Below are 26860 nucleotides of genomic sequence, written 5' to 3' on the forward strand. Positions count from 1 at the left end.
TGGGTCCTACTTTTTTTAATATACGTAGTTCTATAATGGACTTCGTCTCATTGCTCTCATTTAGATCAGCCTCTGTTGGTAATATTTTCGGCTGTAGTCTATAAGATTAGGTTTGAATATTTTTTTAAAGACATTTTTGTTTTTTTAAGAGTTTTACGGTACCTGCTTTCAAAAAAAATCTAAAAAAAACATAATTTCGGTATACCAACCTGGTAGTAGGGAGGTTGGTGGACGGGCAGTAGCGCTTTGGCCGGAAGTAATTATCATTTATGATTATATTAGAGTAAACAAGTACATAGTGGAAACTAGTCATTTCTATTGTTATAAGATATTGTTGTGCTTAGTCCCTGGAAATTTTTACATTTCCCGTATCAAACTTTGTAGAAATATCATTTTCTGTATTTAATATTATCTAAAATGGTCGCTCACAGAACTATTAAATTAGATCAATCAAAATATTCGTACAAAAACATCATCTCATCTCATCATCAACAGCTAAAATAGGATGATAATTATTTTTTATTTAGCAACCAACTACGAGGGCATGCCTTCCTCCTTAATAGATGAGAAATTAAAATTAATCCCAGATTATTTTAATAGAAGAAGGCCGCCCCAGGATAAAACAAGAAAACTACCTAATATAAACTGAAAATATTTTTTCGTTTATTATAATCAAAGATGGCCCAACATTACAACAAGGAATTCACCATCGAATACATGAATCTTTCCCAGTTCATTGTAATATAACATGGCCGTCTCAGGCTAGAGTAAAGCAAAGAATGCACTGCAATGTAATCAAAGATGGCTAGAAGTGAAATTCATCACTGAATAATCAAGCTTCGTAAAAATTCACTTGAGTACAAGGAATTCACGGAATATCTACCCCAGTTTATTGTAATCAAAGTTGGCCTCCCTGGGTACTGCATTGTAATTGTTGTAATCAAGCCACCCTAGGCTATACTAGAGCAAGGGATGTATAACCTACAACTGATAGTATTTTCAATATAATGTAATTAAAAATGGCCGCCCTAAAATCAAGAACAGGTTAATTCTTGAACAGAAAATTGTAATCAAGACGGACAGAAATGAAAATCCACTGAATCGATCAATCTTCGTATAAATCACACTAACATTATAAAGGCGAAAGTTTGTGTGTAAGTGTGTGAGTGTGTAAGTATGTTTGTTCCTCTTTTACGCTGCGGCTACTGAAGCGATTTGGCTGAAATTTGGAATGGAAATAGATTTTACTCTGGATTTTCATCCCGGAAAAATCCATGGTTTCTGAGGGATTTGTGAATAACTGAATTCCACGCGGACGAAGTCGCGAGCGTCCCAAAAAAAAAATAAAAATAAAACACGGGCGTAAAATAGTAGTCAAAGATGGCCGCCCTAGGCTCCAGTAGAGCAAGGAATGCATCGCTGCGCGAGCGCACGGCGCGCGGGCGGTAACGAGGAAATGGACGCACGACATTGGTCGCCGCTTGCAACACCGACATTGGCCTCATTCGGAGACCTACTAACGCTTATCTAGCGCCGACTTTTGGGATATTTATACAGCGATACACGGTTTATAGTTGAACAGAATGAAATCTTGAAGGCTATCGATTGTTTTTCTAAGTTTTACTCATATTCCTACACTACAATTTACCGCGATTCACGATAATAGTGCGTATTATGAATGCAATACAGTCAGCTGTCACCTGCACCATGCTACGCACGTCTGTCAACAGCGATACACGGTTTATAGTTGAACAGAATGAAATCTTGAAGGCTATCGATTGTAGTTTTTTAGTTTTACTCTTATTCCTACACTACAGTTTACCGTGATTCACGATAATAGTACGAATTATGAACGCAATACAGGCAACTGTCACCCGCACGGACTGCAGTGGATACACGTGTCGTTTTCGGTACATCTACTGGTACATTCTTGTACAATAAAACAATGTTAGGTTATTCACACAGTTTACTGTAGAACGGCTGAACGGGTCTGGATGAAATTTTACCCTGAGATAGATTATAGTCAGTTATATCATATTTAATTTTAGTATTTGTTTGTTTAAATAACTTTCGGCGTTCACTATGCGTCTAACTCACTTTCGCCGCGTTAGTGACATATCTAAAAGTATAAAGTCTTTGTTCAGGAACCTTCATCATTTGAATGAATTGATACTAATATATACCTAACAACCTTTGCCCTTTGTAATACGTAGGTAGTAATGAACGTGGTAGAATTGTTTTTCCGTTAGATTTTATCTTAATAGTGGCCAAATACTGCTAAGAACGTTATAACCAATGCGTACCATATACGGGGCGTTTTTGACTTGCAAAATGTTGCTATTAGCATAGATAGGGTTACTTACAACTCTAATTTAAACCAATAAAATGAATGAAAGAAATATTTTATTATAATGACAGTTCTTTATATTTTTAATTAAAAAAAATCAATATGTTTTTATTATAACAAACTAACTTTGTCCCTTTGAACCTTTGTTGAAATTCAGAAAGAAAACTCACAATAGACAATTTAACAAACAAGTTCATTTAAAATATAATACATATTTGAAATGAAACAAAAGAAGAGAAAGTTGGTCAATAAACCTCCTGCTAAACTGAAGGATTCATCTATTCATTGTAAAGAAAAATGTATTTAGGACTCTTTGCTAAAATACTCAGGACCAATATCTTAAGACATTATTAGTACTGTGGTACTTTGTAAAAACACAATAAAGTTAAACAATTGGCATTTTTTTTAAATTAATCACTCTGAAACTACTGGACGAATTCAACTGAAACTGGATACAATTTGATCATTAATCGTACTACAAGGAAGGTTATAAGTTATTTCATGTCAAAATATAAATAGATAGGGGTTCAAAGTTTGTATATGTAGAGACGGTTTAGTTACCAATTATCGCTACTTCTTTATAAAAGGTACGCCTTTTAACATTTCAAACGGAGGCCTTGAAACAATTTTGTGATTACGATCATATTACTATAGGTCGTAAAACTAAACGTTCTAGGCCTAGGTCAGTTGAGACGCTATTAAAAAAACGACCTTTGCTGTGGAAATAAATATAAATGCTAATGCGTCGGCCTAACTTTTAAATTAAGCGGATATAATATTTTAAATAATAGGATCAATCAAGTCAAAATTATCGGAATATTTTGTAAAATATATATTTTTATATTAATTGACTTTGTATCAGGTCTAGCTTTTTGAGGTTATTTAGAATTTTCTTTAAATCGTTGTAGTGTGATACTGATAAAATTCCGAAATATTTTATTTAAGTTGAGCAAAATGCTTTTTAGTAAATTGATTTCTTATATGTTTATTTCTTTGATGATACAATATTTTTAATGACACCAACAATAATAAATTATAATGTCAGGGATACTAAACTGAAGTTACCTCGGAAGTAATATAAATCCTATATTCTTAAATAAGGATTTGGTTCTTGAGGTGCATTTCACATTACCAATTAAAAACATAAAAATATTTATGTACTAGCAGACCCCACGTGTTTTCACCTGCGTAGTTCCCATTCCCGTAGGAATACGGGGATAAAATATAGCCTACAGCAACCGGGGATAGTGTAGCTTCTCAATAGTGAAAGAATTTTTTAAATCTGTTCAGTAGTTTCGGAGCTTATTGAACGCAAACAAACATTCGAATCATTCCTCTTTCTAATATTGGTATAGATGTAGGTATGTATCAACCTTACTTAATTATAAAGTGAAAAAGAACACATTTATAGCATGTTTTTCGAATGCCTTTTCAAAGCATTTTCCTCGGAAAAAAGCACGTGATAATCTCAATCAGCGGGCACTCAACTATAATGCTCTGGTGAAAGACAAAATGCCAATTGTTTTGCCAACAAAAAATTACGTTTACGCATTCTTAAAAATAGTGTTTGTTGTAGTTGTCTTCAATATCTTTATCTTATGTACTTGGACAGAAATCGTATTGTGCTTACTATTGTTCATTATTTTCTTTTTATTTCGTCATCAACTCATATTCGGCTCACTGCTGAGCTCGAGTCTCCTCTCAGTATGAGAGAGATTAGGCCAATAGTCCACCACGCTGGCCCAATGCGGATTTGCAGACTTCACACACGCAGAGAATTAAGATAATTCTCTGGTATGCAGGTTTCCTCACGATGTTTTCCTTCACCGTTTGAGACACGTGATATTTAATTTCTTAAAATGCACACAACTGATAAGTTGGAGGTGCATGCCCCGTACCGTATTCGAAGCCACACTCTCCGGAATCGGAGGCAGAGATCATATCCACTGGGCTATCACAGCTCTCAGCTCAGCTGTCTTTTTATTTGTAACAGGCAAATGTCATTGCTGCAAGTATATATGTAACTCGACATAATTGGTTTACCGATTTCTTTATAATTGTGAAGAAACCACTAAACATATTTTAGTTTTTTCGATTTAAAGTGTCTTCTGAATGTAGAATTTCCTCCCAATCAGAGTTTCTTAAGCTAGGGAGAGGCTTTTTCACTTATTATTACGTAAAAGCTTGGCCAAGTGCGAAGCCTTTATAATATTAAAACAAACAAAAGGCAGTAAAAACGTAAAAATGTCAAAACTTTCTTCCCCTTTCGTAATATCCTTTTAATTTAAAAATTTTCAACGTGACAACTTTAGGGAAAATAATTTTGTATTATAAATGTTGTTATATATACCTTCTGTCTTTGTGTAGTCGGGTAAGATTGCCACGTGTTTGGTGGCTAAGGCTGTAAACGTGACGGACGCACGTGCGTCCACCCTCCGTGTACAGTGTACACAGTACGTACTCCAATAAGTTAACACAGACTTTATAGGATATCCACATCACGTGACGTTTACATCTTAGGGAGCTCGCACACACGCAATAATGTCAATATTATTTACTATCCGACTCCTCGCAGTTAAACCTGCGTGGTTCCTGTTCCCGTGAGATTCATCATCATCATCATCATCATCGTCATTATCTACCAATATTCGGCTCACTGCTGAATTCTCCTCTCAGAATGAGAGGGGTTAGGCCAATAGTCCACCACGCTGGCCCAATGCGGATTGGCAGACTTCACACGCAGAGAATTAAGAAAATTTTCTGATATGCAGGTTTCCTCTCGAAGTTTTTCATATACCGTCCGTGATATTTAATTTCTTAAAATGCACACAACTGAAAAGTTGGAGATGCAGCTCCGGAATGGATTCGAACCCACACCCTCCGGCATCGGAGGCAGTCGGTATATCACGGCTCCCGTGAGATTACGGGGATAAAATATAGCCTATGACACTCACAAATAACGTGGCTTTCTAGTGGTGAAAGAATTTTCAAAAGCAATTCAGTGGATCCAAGGAATACCACAAGCTTTACCTATTTATAATATTAATAATGGTCAGTTAGACTAGAGCGTGTCAAACAACTATGTTTACATCATCATCATTATCAGCCGATGGACGTCCACTGGCCTCTTGCATGGTCTTCCAAACACAACAGTCTCGAGCCAACATCCAGCGGCTCCCTGCAATGCACGTCATTGACGATCAATTATTATCACGTTTCTGCAGCAACTACGACTATAACTGATCGTGTATTGGTCACTGCGTGCATGACGGCTCGACTTATGAAACGCCTTCGGTGCCGTTTACGCTGCAGAAACGTGAGAATAATTGACCATCAATGGGTGACTTAACCCGCTTGTGTTCCTGGGCCCAACTAGTGGGGGTCGATAAACACTGCGCTTTCCGGTTCCGTATTAACATTCCTATACATACGCTTAAAGAAATAACTCTTCTTGGAAGTCGTTAAAAAGGATAGAGGGTAACAACGATAAAGAGTTCGCATTTTTCCTCAAGTAGAAGTGACAATAATCAAAAATGATTGTTATTTATATTATACAGCGGAGTGGGTCTATTGCGGAAGTGACGAAGTAAGGCCAATGCCAAGGCGACTGACATTCGGAGGATTACCCAACGATTATTATGAGCTCATTATTGTAGATTGTAGAACTAAACTGTATTATAACAGTTTAAACAGTTCGAATAATATATTTCACATAATAACAATTTGAGTAATTTTTATCTAATTTTGTTCTAGCAAATTTTTAAATAACTTAGTGTAGTAGGCAATATTTATAGTAAGATAATTTGTAAATTGTATGGACGGACTAAAATTTAATGATTTAATCTATTGTTTTAACCAGCGGACGCCCGCGACATAGTCCGCATAACTAATTTAGTTTTTCACAAATCCCTCGGGAACCATGGAGTTTTCCGGGATGAAAAGTTTATGTGTTAATCTAGTGTAAAATCTATTTCCATTCCAAATTTCAGCCAAATCGGTTTGCGTTAAAGAGTAACAAACATCCGAACAAACAACCATACAAACTTTACGTTTATAATAACAGTAGGATAGGATTAATAAAAGAAGCAATTATAAATAAATATTTTAGTGATAACATAGCTCCAGAAGTTTAGTATATTAAGGTAAACTTAGATTAGTACCAAGTTCGGTAAGACGGTACGTAGATGAATTTGTATCAATCTGGATTTCGTTACCGCTTTCAAACATCGGTTTCCCGTAGAGAATTGCAAAATAAATAAAGTTATCCATTGTTCAGAATTACCTTCCGCAAAGTTACACCCTCTGGCCCCTCCTTTTCAATATTTATAAGCAAAAATCATAGAATAAGAGGACTTGATGAAATTAGTAGCTAATGCCGCACGGTTTCACCCGCGTGGTTCACGTTACCGTAGGAATACGGGGATAATATATAGCCTATAGCCTTCCTCGATATATGAGCTATCTAACAATAAAATATTTTTTCAAATCGGACCAGTAGTTCGTGAGATTAGCGCGTTCAATCAAACAAACAAACTCTTCAGCTTCAAATATGTTGTATGACGTTATAAGATAACGTCTAAATGTATTAACCTGATGCACAGCTTGGGTGTTAGGTTTATTTTCGTTACGGAATTTCTTGATTCGATCGCCACGCTCAGAGCCCCCGATTAAAGCCATGCAATAGCTTAAAAATACTTGATGCATTTCCTCAATGAATCAGATACTGGATGTCGCAAAAAATGCAGCCCGAAATTTACCTTGAAGTGATTCATCGAGTCTGAAAATTTTGCAATTCGTTCTTCCGAAGTTCAACAGGATAAAAGCTGATTATGTCATTTGCTCGTGTCCACCGCATTACCTACTAGTTTTGTTGCTATCATAGTTAAGCTATTAATAACTAGCGTTTATTCTCGCCTTGGTTAAAGTACTCCTAAAATCATAGTTAATGTACCTATTTGTTGCAATTGTTGAGTTTCTTGCCCGCTCTCAGCAAAATCTGCTTTCCATACCGGTGGTAGAATCTTTAAAAATAGTCAGCTGACGTTTCGAAAATGTTTGTAAACTGAGCCTACTCGAAATAAATGAATTTTGAATTTCATTACTGTGTTAGTATAGAACGTTAGTTACTTGATTTTGTTTTAAAGATTATTTTTCATATCTGAACTAGGTATGTTTCCTTCCAAATAAATACTGTTTTAGTTAAAATAAAAAAAAAATCTTATAAAAAACCTCCAACTTGCCTCTGCAGTTAATACATAGATAGATAAGTTCGGCTCAATTATACACTACGGCCATTCAACTTAAAGGTATCATTAAAATAATCATTAACTATATCATGAACTAATAAACTTTAATTTTATTTTTTTAAAGAAAAAAAAATCAATATTCTATGAAAAAAATCTAACAGTTACGCAGCACAATATCGGGGCAATATCAAAAATGACTACCAGTAACATTTGCCATGTAACATAGTGTAGACTAAAAAACAATATTAAAAAATTCATTAAATAAATTAAATTGTAAATTGTGTGTGAGTATAAAGTGCAGGAATTTATTTACGAAACGAATAGCGAACGAGGAAGTGTTTTATAATCTGTGGGCAGAGTTCGTAGGAGCGGAACGCACTATCTTGATAGGCTGATTGCATACGTAGCTTTTTAACGCGTCAGTAAAGCGTTTTATTTATTGATAAAAAACATACTTTTACGTTAAATGTCTTTGAAATCACATAATATGGGCCAGGTATCAGGATACAGAAAAGAATAATAATGAAAAGTAAAATGCAAAAATTAATGCTAAATTGCTTGAAGGGTGGTACCTACATACTAGATGACGTGATGACGGCCGCATGGCGCAGTGGGTAGTGACCCTGCTTTCTGCATCCACGGCCGTGGGTTCGATTCCCACAACTGGAAAATATTTATGTGATGAGCATGGGTGTTTTCCAGTGTCTGTGTGTATTTATACATTATTTAAGTATTTATATGTAGTATATAATTGTATATTAATATTATAATATCAACTATCTTAGCACCCATAACACAAGCTACTCTGTATGCTTACTTTGGGACTTACTAAGATAGTGAGGTGTATTGTTTAAGTATATTTATTTATTATTTATTTATTTAGATAATACCGATATCTACCTATAGATTGCAATAATTCTCAGACATCATCTTCCAGTCCCACACAAATAAAGGAAATTATCTATATTTACTTTTATGAGGGGCATATCCACGATTTTAGATTTCCACTCAGATCTTATATTTCTTCACATGCTCTTTTGTCCTTTCATATTTGATCGTATCGTTTACTTACATGTTAATTTAATCAGTATTTTATTTATGTATTAAATTTATTTATTGTATTTAATCAATATTTAATAAAAATAATTCAAAGTACAACTTTTGATATTTCAGTAGCATCTGATTACATTAGATTAGATAAACAAATATTGCTTTAAGTAATATTAACATAACTTATAGCAATATTTTTTTAACATGACTAATATCCCTCATCTATTAAATTAAGCGGATGGAATATATGATAAAAATAAGTACGCACGAGTATAATGCAAAGTAATAATAGGAGATCATTCTAATTAAACCTGCGCAAAAGGCGTATGTGTAAAAAATTGCATTGACGTAAGAAAAGTGTGTAAAAAAAATACAATTTATTGTTATTAAAACTTAGGAAACGTGTGCACCTAATTTGCATAGCCCGTTTATACGCAGCCTAATCGTTGTGTGACGGAACTCCCAAGGTTATGCGTTTTTGTTCCGCGGTGTGACGTCACGTCGCAAATGTAGGCGCTCTATTATCCCCCAAACGCACAGTTATCGCAGTTATTATAATTTTACGAGTTTTACATTATATGTAGAACAATACTCGTATATACGTTTTACTTGCGGTGGCATACTAATAATCTATATTTACGCTCTACATTTATGTTGGGGGGAATTTCTATTTAACGAAATGTCGGGTTTTACCAATTGATACAGGAGCAATTAAAATTATTAGGTATCTCTTGTACAGGTACTAAGTGCTTTTATTTGTATTTAGTTGTATACTTCCTCTAGTATTTTAGTCGAGTACGAACGATTTTTAGGCGGTTGCAAGTAGTTTAGTACGCTACTCGACTAAAATGCTAAAATAGTCCGAAGTAGGCCTAAATGTAGGGTTTTAAATTATTTCTTGCTTGTCTGTCTGTCTATAATCCACGTTAATGGATGTAGAAACATAAAAAAATATTTTTAGATAGAGGTACATAGGTTAACAAACAAAAAACAGAACAAAAGAAAAACATAAATATACTCTTAGTTATAAAATGTTAAAATGAATATCTTCCGGATTTCTCATTACTTTTTGCATATTATGTATTCTGTGGCATAGCCGGGGTTTTTTTCATTTGATTTCTTCATATTATACTGTTTAAATTATTCGTTTAAGCACAGCCTTTATTTTGACTTGTGACGCGAACTCAAGGTTGAGGCGCATGTTTTGCGCTCACGCCTTTGCGTCATTAGCTAGATGTAGGCGCTACTGAAATGCAATGTTGCAGTTTGATTTTTTTCTAATAAACCGGCCAAGTGCGAGCCGGATTCGCACATAAAGGGTTTCGTACCGTTATCTATAAATACGGCAAAAAATTCAAATCTTTTGGAGCCCTCTTAATTATTTGTTTTATTGTTTTCAGTTTTATCCTTTAAATACCTCATTTTATTGCAAGTTTTTATTATACACTCAGGACAAACCTAATTGGTACGAAATCGCTCAGTCTTAGTCTTCCAGAAGAGCCTTGTCATCCTCCGTTCTTCATTTATATGTGAGCTTCTGCGGTCGCACGAATCTCCCGGTGCGGCTGCGTTTCCTTTAAGGAGCCTACAAATACGCTATCAGTAAAAAGAAACTCGTGAGTCGAGTAACTCGTAATATAAAAAAAAGCCTGCGATTGCCAGACGTGTCTCATTCTATGAAAGCTGAAAGTTTTTCAGCCAATGCTCCTACCATAGGTAGTATAGGTAGCCAGATAGGAGTTCGTGAAGGCTTTGGAAGGTTAGTAGCTCAATTTAACAAGTATTAAACGTATTTTGAAGTGATAACTTATTATGGGAGGGTAAATCGCTTGGTAACGTAATGCGTTACTAAGCAGTTACTCATTGGCTTGCGCTTGCAATTGAATAAATTCGTTTAAGTTATCATTTGTCGAGCGCCCCGAAACACTCAGGCTTCGTGGTAAGGCTTGATTTTACCCTTAAAGATACTTAAAGCTTGATCTTTAACGGTATTTTTCGAAGGGTTGCCGCGAAACTAAGTGACTGGCAACTGGGGACATCCCTTGTATAATTTCGAAGAAAAAAAAACGGTTTATTCTTGGTCGGTTTAGGATTAGGATCTTAAAAGCATCACAGTCCAAATCGCACAATGGGATACTGTACTTAGAACTTATTTATGTTATAAGTTGACAATGAATCTTCACAAAACGAGGTATGTCTGGACATTGCAGGCCCTTGCCATAATATTTGACACGCTTTTCATGTTACCGATGACTTCTTTAAAGTCACTTCTGTGAATCAGCGCAGGTGGCCTGCTCGGCTTACAAATCCTGTTTACGGTTACGACGGACACGTGGAGCATTCACAACGGATACTCTCTTTAATTACCTTTAGGTACTGGTGGAATGATTACCTACACAACTAATCTCGAATACATAAAACTTAGAATTTGATTTTAAATTATTTTTGATGGTAAAATAAAATGAATAAAATATAAAACCAATAGTAATTCAACTATGACATTTGTAAATTAGTAACTATATGCGAAAATACTAGACAAGTCATACGTGAATGTGGAGCCAATTGTTTCTCAAAGATGGGTTGAGCTGAGAGAGAGATGAAAGAGATGATGAAGATTTTTGGTTGAAAGCGCAAGGTTATTGTCGCAATCTAGGTTTAAGCTGTGTGAAGTTACGTTTTAGGCAAATTGGTTTTGGAGTAGGTAATTCAGGCTTACAAGTCGTATTTCTAAAACATTTCTTTATGTCAGTGAAGCTTTTAAAACCTGAATAAGGATGTAGTCAATGCAAAGTCAGGCACACTGTGCAGCGTATTTAAAAGCGCCTGGACTTATACACTCAGGCTAAAACACTTTTCCAGAATGGCCCTCTAAGCCTAAGTCCAAGTCTCAGAGGAGACGCCCTTAGAGATTAATTCCGCTCATATCTTCTGCTTCTACCTTCGGGCTCCATCAAGCGATGTTTCTGCGCTCGCCCAAAATCAAAATCTCCGGTGACGCCTCTGAGGTGCCATTAAGAAGCTCACGGCACTAACACGATAAAAAAAAAAAGTAAAGCTTATCAACTTACTAGTAGCTTACAGTACACTTGTTTCTAGCGACTCCGGTACAGACTACAGTTTTGCATATAAACATTATGAGATCTGCTTGTTTTATCAACTGTTTTATATAAAAAAACCTCATTACAAATACTTTTTTTTTCATTCTTTACAAGTTAGCCCTTGACTATAATCTCACCTGATGGTAAGTGATGATGCAATCTAAGATGGAAGCGGTCTAACTTGTTAGGAGGAGGATGAAAATCCACACTCCTTTCGGTTTCTACACGGCATCGTACTAGAACGCTAAATCGCTTGGCGGTACGTCTTTGCCGGTAACTAGCCACGGCCAAAGCCTCCCACCAGCCAGACCTGGACCAATTAAGAAAATCTCAATCGGCCCAGCCGGGAATCGAACCCAGGACCTCCGTCTTGTAAGTCCACCGCGCATACCACTTCGCCACGGAGGCCATCAAAAGCCGTACTTTTGTATGTTGTAAAATATTTTATTCTATTTAGATTTGTTTTCCTTATTCCAGGTCGCCAGTTCAAAGCTCACAAGGTGATCCTGGCCGCCTGCAGCAAGCACTTCCAGGAGCTGTTCGACACGGCGCCGCCCAGCCATGCCGGCGCCTGCTACGTGTTCCTCGAGGCGACCAGCGCCGACAACATGCAGGCCCTCCTCGAGTTCATGTACAAGGGGGAGGTGCACGTCAGCCAAGATGCGTTGTCTAGCTTCCTTAAGAGCGGCGAAAACTTGCAGGTATGGAATACAGTCCAAAATGGAAGCATGATGGTCATCGTCGTCAACCCATATTCTGCTCACTGCTGAGCTCGAGTCTCCTCTCAGAATGCGAGGGGTTAGGCCAATAGTCCACCACGCTGGCCCAATGCGGATTTGCAGACTTCACACACGCAGAGAATTAAGATAATTCTCTGGTATGCAGGTTTCCTCACGATGTTTTCCTTCACCGATTGAGACACGTGATATTTAATTTCTTAAAATGCACACAACTGAAAAGTTGGAGGTGCATGCCCCGGACCGGATTCAAACCCACACCCTCCGGAATCGGAGGCAGAGGTCATATCCACTGGGCTATCACGGCTCCCATGATGCATGATGGTCAGATATTAGTAATTTTAAAGCAACTAGAGCCGTGATAGCCTAGTCGATATGACTTCTGCCTCCGATTCAGGAGAGCGTAGGTTCGAATCCGGTCCGGGTTATGCACCTCCAACTATTCAGTTGTGTGCATTTTAAGAAATTAAATATCACGTGTCTCAAACGGTGAAGGATAACATCGTGAGGACTAACCTGCACACCAGAGAATTCTCTGCGTGTGTGAAGTCTGCCAATCCGCATTGGGCCCGCGTGGTTTACTATTGGACTATAACCCCTCTCATTCTGAGAGGAGACTCGAGTTCAGCAGTGAGCCGAATATGGGTTGAAAATGATGAAAAATGAAAAAAACTGAAGTTTATTAACTCCTGATCAGTTAGGTAAGTCCGGTGGACAAATAATGCCTCTTCAAGCATCAAGATCCAATCTCCATAGTATGCACCGGCATGTTCCTATTTTTTCATCGAGGCAACCAGACTATTTTTAACCGACTTCAAAAAAAGGAGGAGGTTCTCAATTTTCGTTTTTTTTTTATTTGAAAGAGTATACTTCCAGATTCCCATTTAATTTTTATGAAAATCACTTTAGTAATTTTGTATTAAAATAAAAATAACGAAATTGCCCATACTGTGGCGCTCTCGTTCATATGCTTGCAGACACTAAAAACAGAAAAATAAAATCTTTTTAGGAACTTACTAAAAAGCAAAAAGTCGGTGCCAACACAGTGATGTTTTAACTAAAGCCGTTTAAATCATAAAGTTTTAGGATTTTCAGACTGTTCTTTTTTCATATACTTTCATATATTTTCCAGGTCAAAGGTCTATCGATGGAAATGTCCAACGACGCTTGGGTGAAGCAACAAACTCAGCAATCCACAGAACGTCATCAGGCCCGAGTGAAAACGAGTCCAATTTCCGGATCAGGGACCTGTGACGTCCAGGACTCTGCCCAGCCTCAGCCGCACCCGACGACGTTCGCCCCCATGCCGTACGGTTACCCTGGCTCCGGCAGCATGGGGCGCTATGCCCCGCCAGCCCATCTGCCCATACACTCGACCTCGCACCGCAGACCCGTTCAGCCCAAACCATCGCCGTCTCAGAGTCCACATACTAGGAATTACAGGTAGGTTGTAGTGAATGTCCTTTGATTCTCTTAGGTTCAGGTACCATCTAAAGCCTTCACCACGCAGCTCAATCGATTAAGTTGTTGTTAGTCATTACCATTGCGTTTAACGTTTTACTGATCATAATAATAAGTGAATGGATAAAAAACTGTACTAAAAAAATTGTGGTAAAGCCGTGGCTTAATGTGGCTTAATTGAATATGTACTAAAGACATAAACTTACAACTCCGAGATTTACTATTTTGGTAAGAAAAATCCATCAAGTGTCAGTTTTTGAGATTGATTCAGGACTTCAAGATCTATAGGTACCTAACATAACAAACATATGGCCGATAAAGATGATGATGTGGTGATTGCAGGCAAAGCTCATCATCATCACACTGCGGCAGCGTCGCTGACGAGCCCGACACGCGCTCGTCCCCGGGCGCCGGCCCGCGGTACGAGGACACCCCGGAGTGCACGTCCACTCTGGCGAACCCGGTCAAGAACAACGGATACGAACGAGCCGCCTCGGGTAACGACGAAATGATGGACCGCGTGTCAAACGACCAGGGCGCAGAAGGTTAGTATGGAGGCGAAATTGATTGTTTCTTTTGTGAGACGACTCCACTCTGAGAAAATAATCCACTTCAATACATACGTAAGGAACTTACAATTTACTTATGATACATACATACAAAAATTATGAGTAATAGGTGCTGCTTATTGTGCCGCAAACCATGTTAAGCATAAGGGACTTGTTTACAAAATGGAGTTTCTAGAGGTACGAGTGTAAACACAAAAAACAAACGAGATAATTTTGTCTACATAACGCTCTCTTTCTCTCTCTCTCTCTTTGCAACGAGAACTATGTTATGTTATCAATTTCATTGCGGTGGGACGAAAGGGAGACGTAGACAATTTATCTCGTTATTTCTTGGCGCCCATCTCAGACCTGCTGAACTCTGTTTGCTTAGAGCTTTACTTTATTCCGAGAAATTCTTAAGCTAATAGTTCACCACGTTAGACAAATGCGGATTGGCTGACTTTACACACGCAGAGAATAAAGGAATTCTCAAGTATGTCGTTTTCCTTACGATGATTCCTTTACCGTTTGAGACACGTGATATTTAATTTCTTATGATGCAAATAATTGAAAAGGTGGAGTTGTGCCCTCCGAATTAATGTTTATCACAGCTTTGACTAATAAACCTCACTTTAACCTTCCATTACCACATAATGTTATTCAAACTATTTAAAAATATCTACAGAACTTGGTCATAAATATGATCAAAATTCCAGATTTACGAGTGAAAAGTGAAAACGACTACAACACGAGCGGCTACAACAACTCTCCGCCGCCCGCCGTGCCGCTGCCCACCACTAACTACCACGACAAGCCCGCCGACACCTCGCCCGTACCACCCAAACCCAGCCCCGAAACCATCTGGCCAACCAAACTGATCACAAGCAAGTCCGGCGGAATCGCTACTGCTGACGGTAAACTATTTTTTTATTTTTTATTATTTTTTTTTTTTTATTTTTTTTTTTACAAGTTAGCCCTTGACTACAATCTCACCTGATGGTAAGTGATGATGCAGTCTAAGATGGAAGCGGGCTAACTTGTTAGGAGGAGGATGAAAATCCACACCCCTTTTGGTTTCTACACGGCATCGTACCGGAACGCTAAATCGCTTGGCGGTACGTTTTTGTCAGTAGGGTGGTAACTAACCGCGGCCGAAGCCTCCCATCAGCCAAAAACTATATTTTACGCATACAAATTATTTATCACGACAAACTGCCTCGATAAGCCCGTCAACACCTTCACTATACCGCCCAAACCCAGCCCTGAGAACTTTTGGTCAACCAAACTGATCACAAGCAAGTCCGGCGGAATCGCTACTGCTGACGGTACACTATATTTTATGCATACAAATTATTTATCACGACAAAATGCCTCGATAAGCCCGTCAAGACCTTCACTATAACGTTCAAACTCAGCCAAGAGAACATCTGGCCAACCAAACTGATCACAAGCAAGTCCGGCGGAATCGCTACTGCTGACGGTATACTATACTTTACACATACAAGTGATTGAAACGGTCAACTACCTTGACAAACCCGTCAACACCTTCACCACACCATCCAGAGCCCAACCTCAGAGTCGGCATTATCTGGCCCACTAAACAGTTAACAAGACCGGTGGAATCGGTACTGCTGGCGGTGCTCTCTATTTTACAAGCTTTTATTTAACTTGGCCTCTTAATATGCCTTTATGTTAAAAATTGACGAACCACCAAAACAACAACTGACGGTAGTTACTCTCTTTATTATAGTTTTCCCTGCTATTGTGCATGTATATAGGTATGCTAAATCAGAGTCAGTCAGGTTTAGCTGCTTTGCCGTAAAAATATAACAGACAGACTTACTTTCGAATTTTTTATTATTTTTTATTAATATTTATGCGTCTTTAAACGCAAATAACATTTAAAAAATTGTGTGTTTTGTTCCTTTATTTACTCATACACCGATTACCATTTTTATGGAACTTCTATTTTCATTTAATCAACTTTGTTTATTTTACTTATGATGAAACCATCAATTTCCAGGTAAAAAACTAAAGTGTCCATACTGCGAGCGGCTTTACGGATACGAGACGAACCTGCGCGCTCACATCCGACAGCGGCACCAAGGCATCCGCGTGCCGTGCCCGCACTGTTCGCGCACGTTCACTCGCAACAACACGGTGCGGCGCCACATCGCGCGCGAGCACCAGCGCCCTCTGGCCAACCACACGCAGTAAACCTGTCTCTTTATTTGTTTAACTTTTATTAACCGATCTACCTCTGCTCTTTTCGGCGCGCGCGGGTGATTTATACACGCATTTTGTTGAAACTATCAAATTTGGGAGTTGTAAATTTGATAGTTTATTTGCTTCGATCACTTATAAACTTAGGCTAAAGGCCTTTTCAACTTAGCACTTGTAATTAAACGTTTTAACAGTAGGTACCCCTCAATGCTTATTTAAAACTGCAATAATCTAAGATGCTCAAAATGGATGATTTTTTTTATACTTTTTAATTCAGTGTTTTAACGTAAATGTCCTACAGTTAGTGATTTAGAAACCATCAAGTGCATCTAAATTTTATAAGTGATCGAAGTTTATTTGTGAAAAATTCGTGTCCCGTTTTTCGAGAGCTAAAAAGTGGTCCCCCGCGCCGCGTCTCTACTCTTTATAAAATGCGTACAATTGTATACCTCGTTGATGCATATTTTGTAACAGTGATCTACCTCAAAAATTGATCTTAAGATTTTTTAAGATTTTGGAATTTTGCGATAATTGTTACTTAATTTAATAATCACGTGTGACTTCGAACGGTTGCTCAGTGCTTCTACTTTTGGTACATGTTCAAAACATATTGTACCTTCATTTTTGCACCTTTGTCGCGTTAACGTACCTTATTTTGACTGTGAGATAAAGTTACCTTTATTAGACGATTTATTTTTGAGCTCTCGGTCGAGTGTGACATAGCTTTTATTATATTAAAAAAAATGAGCTAGGGAATCTTAGAAATGATGTTGAGACTGACGGTCATAGGCTTTAGTGTATGTAAATAATAGGAGAATGTATATCGCCTTGGCCTAGGTTGAGACATGCGTTTGACGTTGCACTGTGGCAAATACTTCTATTACTATTATTATTTACATTATTATATTCTATATATCCATCACAATAGACTGCTAAACCGGGTTAAGTTTATTTTATTTTGAACACAACTGTGATACAATAAGGACAGGCTCTATATTATATTTGTTTACGTTTTTGCCACACTGTTTATTGTTTGAGTAAACACACGCGGGCGTGGAACTCGAGTTCCAACGGTTCTGTACTGTACAAAGACGGACGGTTTTATTTTGTACAAAGTACAATTTGCCCTAGATGCATAAGTAGGTAGGTAATAACGTGTTTTTTTTTAAATTTGCGTGTAAGTTTGTGACGCGTGAATGTGTTTACAGTCCATCAACGTATCAGTGACGCAACGCCTCGCCTGCGCGGGTGTTATTATTGAGACCAAATGATTATATGTTTTTTTGCGATGGTATCGATTTTAACATTCCGTTTCGGACATTTTCGTTTTGCAGTAGCACACATAGGCCACTTATTATATGTACCTAGTCATTTCATGTGCAACCGCTTGAGATTTAAAGAATAATTATTTATGCGGACCACCGACGGTGTCGTTGTATTATAATTGTTGTCTAAACACTGTCGGTGGCCGTTTTTGAAATATATTAAATAACAATTAGATTCCGAACTATATGATTTTAAGTTGATCTTAATGCAAAGCAAACGGGATAGTGCCAAATAACCTCAATTTTAAGTATCGCCATAAGGATAACTAATTGTAATAGGATATCGTAAACAGGCGTCAGAAGGCCCAAGGTCACGCTAATAATGCACTTCAAGTTTTTGTTTTACAAAAACTATTTCATCTTCTATATTTTACTAATAATTCACTTTGGGTCATATACTACGAGTAATGCTAGTAGTTCGTTATGACTGATGTCCATTGTCACCTCTTCTTAATTCAGGGTATCTCTTCAGTCACATGTCAAATTAATAATGTAAAATTCAGGTAAACCTCGCAAACTGAAGCAAATATGAGCCTGTATTTTAACCGGTAATTCCAACAACCTGTAACAATGTAAGCATTGCGATTGCATTTGCTTTTGTTGCTGTGCATTGCTTATTGCTCCGAGTACGTTTCGGTCTAAAGGCGTAACAAGCAAAATTAAAAGGCTCATAGATTTGCCTTAGTTTGTGCATAGCAGAATTGTATATTATTACTATGACAAGCATCTAAAAGAGTATCGTGGTAAATACGGATCTTCAGGCCGAAAACATCTATGTTTGGACGCATAACATGTAATTATATAAAATTCTCGTGATTGGTGTTTGTTACCAAACTCCTCCGAAACGGCTGGACCGATTTTTATGATTTCTTGCGTCCCAGTAGGGCTCTTGGCATTATTAGGGCCATATTCATATTGGACGTTGCCTTCTTATTAACTTAGTTATTCTTATGGTACCACAACTATAATTTATTTTATTTTTTGTTTTTTTAAGTGTGGATGTGGCTGGGTGTTATTATTCCTGATATTTAGGAATGAGTTGCATTCATATTTATTATATTTATATTTTAGTGTATATTTAAATTTTATTTTTATGATAAACGCTTTACAAAGGCTCAGTGATTACAGTGTAGTTTCTGTCTTTTTTACCTACTCTGAAATATTTTATACCTCATTTTTAACTTATCGCATTTAAAACTAATAGAGAAGTTGCTGATAGCAGTCCTTTTGTGTCAGTGTGGATGGCGAACGTTGTACCTAATTTTAAACAGAATAAGATAAACTATATTATCTGTATCACTTTATTCTTAAAATATATCCTGTACAATTTTAAAGATGCTATTTTTTATTCTTAACAGTAAATTTTAGAGGATAGTAGATTTATTCAGATTGTGTATAAGCAATTATTTCAAAGAATATATTTTTTTTATCTCTATTCTGTATTACGCATTTGTTGTTTTGTTTTAAAGGTTCGGCTTGCGGTCATAGGAAGGGTAATGAAACGTTTAATGCGTACCATCCGCCATTTTGCATTTCTATTCACAGATAACACCTACATATAACTTTAACAATTTTAATTCGGAAACAAAGCTTTTTTTGTTTCTTGTTTCATACGATTGTTTATTGATATGGTATTTATTTGTGACTGTTGTTTTACGAAATGGTGGATAGAAGGTATGCCGATGCCATACTAAAAGTTTCAATGTCGTTCGGTAAAATAACATTTGCACGCAAAAAGAAAAGAAAAGGTGTGGCCTAAAAATAAAAAAAAAAATCAAAACTTGGATTTGGATTAGATGGATAGTGAAGGCATTGCGATTTTTTGTTTTTCACGAAAAAGCATTGCAATTTAAGCTTTGCAAACGGTAATAACTATTACCATTAAAGTCTACACCAAAGGATACAAAAAAAAATCCTGTTGTACTAGATCAACATAATTTGTATCTCAGATTACAAAATCCACAAGTATTTTTTTAAAAGCGGCATCACATATCTGTTGCTTATTAAAACTACAACAAACAAAATGACTTTGAAACTAAATTTATAACAAACTATTTAGTCAAAAAAATTTCAGTCAAAAAACACGAGACAAATTTTTAGAAAATTTCGTCATGGGTCTAATTATTTCTTGGTTTGACAATGTTATGTGTTCCTCTTTTTTGTGTCTGAGGTACACTTTATGTTTGTATTTGGACACTATTTAGTAATTTTTTTTTGTGAAATATCTTTGTTAGCAGTGCCTTCAACTTTACTATCGCAGATACGGTCAGTTGAGATGATGAACGTAAAAAAAGTAAAATAAACTAAGAGTTGACGGACGAATCTATTTTGATTCACATTACGTTAATAAGTAATATTGTTTCATATTTTTGGTATTTCTTGTGTTAAGTGTATTGTTAAGAACAAGTGTTTTGCTATTTCGGTTTAACTGTTAAAATTATTTTTTACTTTCTTTGAGAAATTATGTAAGAGGATGGAAATCGAGTATTCTGTTTTGTCCTTTCGTTCTTCGTATGAATTAAAAATTCATAGATGTGATTTCTTTTGACATTTAATGTTTATTTGTGATACGAAAAAGGGAATTGCATTAATGCATCATGTTTTGAGCTTTTATTTTTTTTTTCTTTCGATTTGTTTTTATATTAAGGGGTATTGAAGGATATCCGAAAAGTTGACACTAAGGGATCGCCATTTCATTTATATAACTTGCATCACTTCTTTCTAATAGTAGGGTACAAATTAAAAATTACGATATCATTAAGTCAATTTTCGATTGTTTACGTTTTGTATAATTTAGTTTTTTTTTTACCAACATGATTGTACAAACATTCTGTGTGTCACGGGATATTTGAGATCATGCCTAAATTAAGTTACGTCATTGTTAAAATTTAATATAGGTGGACGATTTACTATTAGTGGTTCCCAATAGTTTTAAATGTTGTATTTGATGTGATAAGGACCTCACAATTAGTCGGTGTATCGCAATCCCCTTGGGCGGCGGTCGATCTCTCACGATTTTAGCGAATGTAACTCTGTTTAGATGTGCAAATATATGTTGTATAGTTTCACGTATCGGCGCTATGTCGATCACTTTATATTTAATGTTATGGAGACGTGGAACAATGGAGAAATTATGGTTGCGTTCGATGTTAATGTTTAAAGTGAGTGACGGTAAAGTGAATATACTTACAGATAGGTATATTTAAATGGACATAAGTGTCTATTCTATACTTAGAAACCGTGAATTATTGATACTAATGCGATCACAATAATATAAATAAAAATAGAAATCTGCAGAAAATATTTATACTTTGGAGAGCTACTGATATATATTATGATTGCATCGAGTTAACAGTTAAATAATTTGATATGAGTTTGATCAGAATAAATACTTTGCATTTCTATACAAACCAATTCACTGACTGCATTTAAGTTTTCTTTGTTAATGGCTCCTGTTTGGGATAATATGTGGTAGGGATAATGTTGAATTTTTTGTATTTTTAAGTTTTAATTTTATGTGAATATCGCGATATGTCGTGATGGTAAAGCCAAAGATTGTTACGGGTATGGTGACCCTCTGCCGTCACATGGGCTGTGCGGTGACTCTTCGTTCAACATGTTTGGTCAAAATTATAAAAAAAAAAATATCGCTGGTCGAGTCTACCATTGGGTACATTAAAATAACACCGTTGAATGTATAGCACAGCACAGCCCGATTAGCATGTAAGTTAATCTACCTCGAGGAATAAATTAGTAATAATTAGGCTTTTAAAATAGATTTTTATATGAAGAATTCATGTAACTTAGTCGTTAAGAGAAAATAAAAAAATAAAAAAAATTAAAGTACAAATATGCTACCTCAGGATTCAAGTTGAGTCTTATCTAAATTCTACGATGGTCGTGCAAGTGTTTAAATTAACGTTTGAATATTGTGTAGTTACATATTTTAATTATTGTCTTGGATCGTTTGATATGGGAGATTGAAAGCGCGGAGAAAATTATATTTATAAAAAATATAAAAAATATGGGTGTAAATAAGATGTCTCCGCGTTTGATTTATAGTATCAGTAATATTTAAACTCTGTCACGTTAATTGAATCTCTGCAAGGTAGGCAGTGCTTTCAACTCGGCCCCTATGCTCAATCGTGGAGTGCATGGAGTATGAGCGCAATCTATAGTTACCTCTTAGCTGAGTTGATAGTCCTAATACATTTTAAGTAAGTAAGTGTTAATTAGGTTAGTTATTAATAATCTCATTGATGTTCTACCTCATTTTAAGACGCAAAAACCGTTGAGAGATCGCCCGTTTGCCATTCAGCGTAACCGTACCTTCTACCACTCTCAGGAGTATAAAACAATTTTTTTTTTCATAATTTTATTATTACTTTTACCCAGTTATTTTCTTGTGTTGCATAGATGTTACTATGTTTTAAGGAGATGAGAAATGAAAAATTATTGTTTGTTAGGTTTCAGCGAATTAAAAAAATGTAACAAAAATATTTTTTTGTTTTCTTTTTTGTTCTTTCTATTAATACCTCTTTTTTTCCTTTAAATTTTTTTTTATATATTTACATTTTTTTTCGACAAGTTACACCCGTCCATCGTATTTAATATTTATTGTAATTTTAAGTACATTATTTAAGGAATTGACGTTCGTATAATCATAATCTAGTTGCACTAAAATTGAATGGGTATTTGTTTAAGGTAATTATTTGATGTTTTATATGTTAAGGGTGCACTAGCGTCATCGAGGGGTCTCCCTGCGCATTTATCTCTACGAATTTGATAATCAAAATAATGAATTATTATAGATGTTCTCTCGCATTTATAGGTAAGTATAAAATGGTGTCATTCACTCATTTCCGATCATAAATTCAACTACAACAATAATATACGTAACAGTTATAAAGGTAACATTTAAACAAAATATAGATTAGAAATTATAATTTATATCAACAATAATTTCACGTTACCATCGAATTTTGGTAAAGATTTTAGAGATCCTTATGAATGTGTGAATAAATCAACGAGTTTATTCACACATTCGTGACTATCGATAAGTGTTATGTTGTGATTAAATTATACGATAAAAATGTTTGATACAACTGAAATATAAAACAAAGTTACTGGAGAAAAGGTAGCAAGACCTGGGCACATACTTAATCAATTATTATAGGCCGTGAGCTGGTGAACGACATATTTTAAATACTTGATCAGATGTAAAAATTTAGTATCTTTAAAGAACAGATTGGGTATTTATAAAAATGAAGCAAGATATAAATAATAAAAATATACGAAACCCCGTCGGATTGATAGTGCCGTCTGTAAAATACGCTCACAAAATCAATTTTATAGATTTTGCTACTTTTATTATTTCAGGCGAGATAAATTTAAAAGTTCAAGTGACTTTTCCCGGATGTGAACAGCTTATGCCTACCTACCTACCATTAGATTTAATGTAACGTAGGTATTTATAGCAATATTTAAAATATGTCGTTCAACCCACTTTGAGGAGTTTTCTTGGAGATACAAAGTTTATGATATCATTTCATGCCTGTAAATAAACATCACGATTCGTCAAATGTCATTACATTTCGTGTCATTATGTTATAATTGTCTTGGTGTCACTTTATGATGTTCTTGGTGTCGAATATGTGTGATTAACGTCCGCGATTCTAGCTGTCGAGGCCACGTGCACGTTTCTTCAAGAACTAAAGTACAAATTAAAGTCTTAAATCTACTGTCAGTACAAATGTAATTAAAGAGAAGAGAAAACTTATGTCGGATTTTATGTAAATGTTGCCAAAACGTATATTTTTTGGATCATCCGCTGAGATATAATTTAAAGTAGGTCTATCTGAATAGAGTACAAAGTTGTATTGATTCTATGACGCATAATATGAACGGCAGCCTGCAGTCTTGACTTGGGTGTACGATGATATTTGTTATTTATTATACTAACCAATATTTATAAGGGTTGATATTTCGTATTGAGAATCAACATTCGCAATTGCTTTCTGATACACGCATAGAATTATAGAAGGCTGAATGTTAAAAAGGGGTAATACGAAACTTCAACTTGTATATTTCTCCTGTACGTTCTTTTATATATTATTTCTTGATTAATCTATTCGTGAAGAGCAAGGGTATACATGTACTCAGAAGAGTACAAAATCTTTAGTACAATTTGCATATCTCGTGAGCGTCGATAAATTCGGAATGTGTCTAAATGATATCGACGTAAAGCTCCTTGCATATTAGCGCTCAAGTTGATATCTCATCAGCTTACACTGCAGCGCAAAGTAGCTAAAATTTATATGAAATAATACGAATTGGTAGTACACAAAGTACAACCTTCAACGAGGAGTTTTAGGTCTTTTTCGTTTTGACGTTAAGTTTTTCGACAAAACGTTTGTCGTTTTCGAGGTATGCAATACTGCTAGAGATAAACAGGCTTAGGATGATAGAGTCGATTGTAAGATTGTAATGTAAACCATCGTGGTTGTAAAACGAATGTAGGATTTTGTACGTAGCTAACTAATGCTTAGTAAATACTAATTGGTCGTCGATGGTGTTTGTCTGTAAAGGGAAAGTGATTGTCTGTGATTTTTTTAAGCGACTTTTTTATATATATGGAAAAATAAAATATTGAAATTCCTTAACAGTAAGAATAGCACTCTTGTGATTTTACATTAGATATTTTATTAGTTGATTTCATTTTTTGTACAATACGATAGGGTAAAGTAGGGGGGATATGGAATGAACGGCGGGTTGAGTGTACATATGTGAATTAGATGTACAAAAAAAATGTTGACATACAAAAAAAGGCATGTCAAGATGTTTGGCAATTTGGTAAGACCATGCGCTTGTTTGTGTTGGGTCGTGTGAGCTTCAAAAACCGTCTTTGGAATCCAAATTCCAGGGCCCTGATACGAATTTATCCATTTGAGGCCACGCGGCCCGTTTAATAGTATTTAGCGAAATAATCTCTTATACAGGGTTTTAGGGAATATCACACATTCTCCAAAAGATATTGGGACGAGTGGTGATGAAAATTTTCTAATGAATCATTATTAAGTACCCTCAGAATATAAAAACGAACCTTGATTGATTGATACGAGATTCGTAATGTTTATAATTATGGCCGATTTCCATTAACTAACTAAAGAAGGCCAAACCCCATTTCAGTCAAGTCTCGAGATAACTGCAGTAATCTGATAATACGCTACAAAAAAACAAAATGATTTTTTTTATTATGTTTATTAAATACAAAGGTTAGGTGATTACCTAAAGCTCTGTATAAACCTAACATTCTTAATTTAATGTAGCGAATTTTTTAGAATACATAATACCTAATAATGACGGGTTAATTTTGTTAGTTTAATTAATGTGAGTAGTATGTATATCTGTTATGTTTGCTTTCAATTCAAATGGATAAAGTGAATTGGATATATTTTGTGGGTGAGTTAGTTTGATGAGTGCGAGTGAGATGGCTCCACTTTAAGTGTTTCTGGTCTTTTATGGTACTTAGCTTTGTGTTTACACTTCTCACTGTTCCTTAATTAAAGTGCTCGATGAAGTGTTTGAGACTTGTTTTTCATAAAAAAATCTTGATTTTTACTATATTTCGTAACTTCATAAGCTCTTCATAATAATGCTCGGTTTAGTTAATTGACAATAAAATTAATCTAAAATAAAAATAAAGCAAACAAAAATGCTCTGTCGTTCTTGTGTCCACCGGTTCAATATTTATCTATTTAGTTACTTTTAAGATATTATGTTACTTAAAAGTAAAAAAAAAAACAAAAAAAAAACAAATTTAAAAAAAAATGGTTAAAATTGATTTTTTGGAAGACTGTCTGTCAAACACGGTATCGCGCACGTACCTACTTCAATATAAATGTAAAAAAATCTGTAAAAAACGAACTTTGATACAGGTACTATAATAGTCCATGTGCACTAATTATAAATAATAATATAATGCGTATAACAAATCCCACGTCACGTACCTACATTCTGACTTAGGTATAGATATTATATGGAAAATAAATTGTTCCATTGTGGAATTCTTAAATTAATAAAAAAATGTTGCTAAAATATATAAGATATTGGTTTCATTTCATATTGTTTGTTTTTAAAATATTTTATGTTCAAACCTTTTTGGTCAAAATCTATATGGAAAAATATTACTTGCTCTTACACTAATATGCCGAATTTCGGCTTCTAACTGAAAGTGAGTAGGAATGAAATGTAATGATATATAGTATGGGCGTTTATTACTTCGTTTTTTTATAAATAAACTCTTGCAACCAACAACCAATCTGTAAGCATACCTTTATGTGGACAATTGAACTGCCTACATAATATGGATTTTATCAGTTTTTGGAGTTTACTCCTTAAGAACCGATTTTTCATAAGCCCCCGTATGAAAAAAAAATTTGCAGTAAAATTCGATGAACGAATGACAGCGTTATTTTTTTCGTTTTTGTGCGGTTGCGCACCTTTCATAGGTGGTGAGACGTACATAGTGTAAGCTGCGGGGCAATATACACCTATATAGACAGTCAATCTGAAAGAGTAAACTCCATTCTTGAGTCGGAGCAGACACACACTTTTTTTTTGTTTCGTTAGAATTTCAACTTGTCATAAGTGGTGGATCTAATTGACGTTTTAGTAATTAGAGTATGGGTGTATGAATATGACTCAGTAACGATTATGTAGGCAATCAAACTGTCGGCTTTCAGTACTCTCCGAGGCAACAAAATCACATAAAGATTGATTTTCCTCTCAGAAACTCAGTGCTACCATTGAAAAATTCGAACTAA

General features: G+C 35.6%; 1 protein-coding gene across 4 annotated transcripts in view; it reads left to right on the forward strand.

Annotated features, from left to right (window-relative positions):
- The window catches only part of LOC112045460 (zinc finger protein chinmo), a 105635-nt gene extending 83101 nt beyond the window's left edge, over positions 1 to 22534 (forward strand). For all 4 annotated transcript variants that reach the window (XM_052891071.1, XM_024081637.2, XM_052891070.1 and 1 more), the window contains exons 3-7: positions 12219 to 12442; positions 13611 to 13921; positions 14282 to 14484; positions 15204 to 15401; positions 16511 to 22534. In XM_052891071.1, coding sequence (XP_052747031.1) covers positions 12219 to 12442; positions 13611 to 13921; positions 14282 to 14484; positions 15204 to 15401; positions 16511 to 16704 — 1130 coding nt within the window. In that variant the 3' untranslated portion in view covers positions 16705 to 22534. The remainder of the gene's footprint in view (positions 1 to 12218; positions 12443 to 13610; positions 13922 to 14281; positions 14485 to 15203; positions 15402 to 16510) is intronic.
- The last annotated feature ends 4326 nt before the right edge of the window (positions 22535 to 26860 follow it).

Source organism: Bicyclus anynana, chromosome 3 (assembly GCF_947172395.1).
Source record: "Bicyclus anynana chromosome 3, ilBicAnyn1.1, whole genome shotgun sequence".
NCBI lineage: Eukaryota > Metazoa > Arthropoda > Insecta > Lepidoptera > Nymphalidae > Bicyclus > Bicyclus anynana.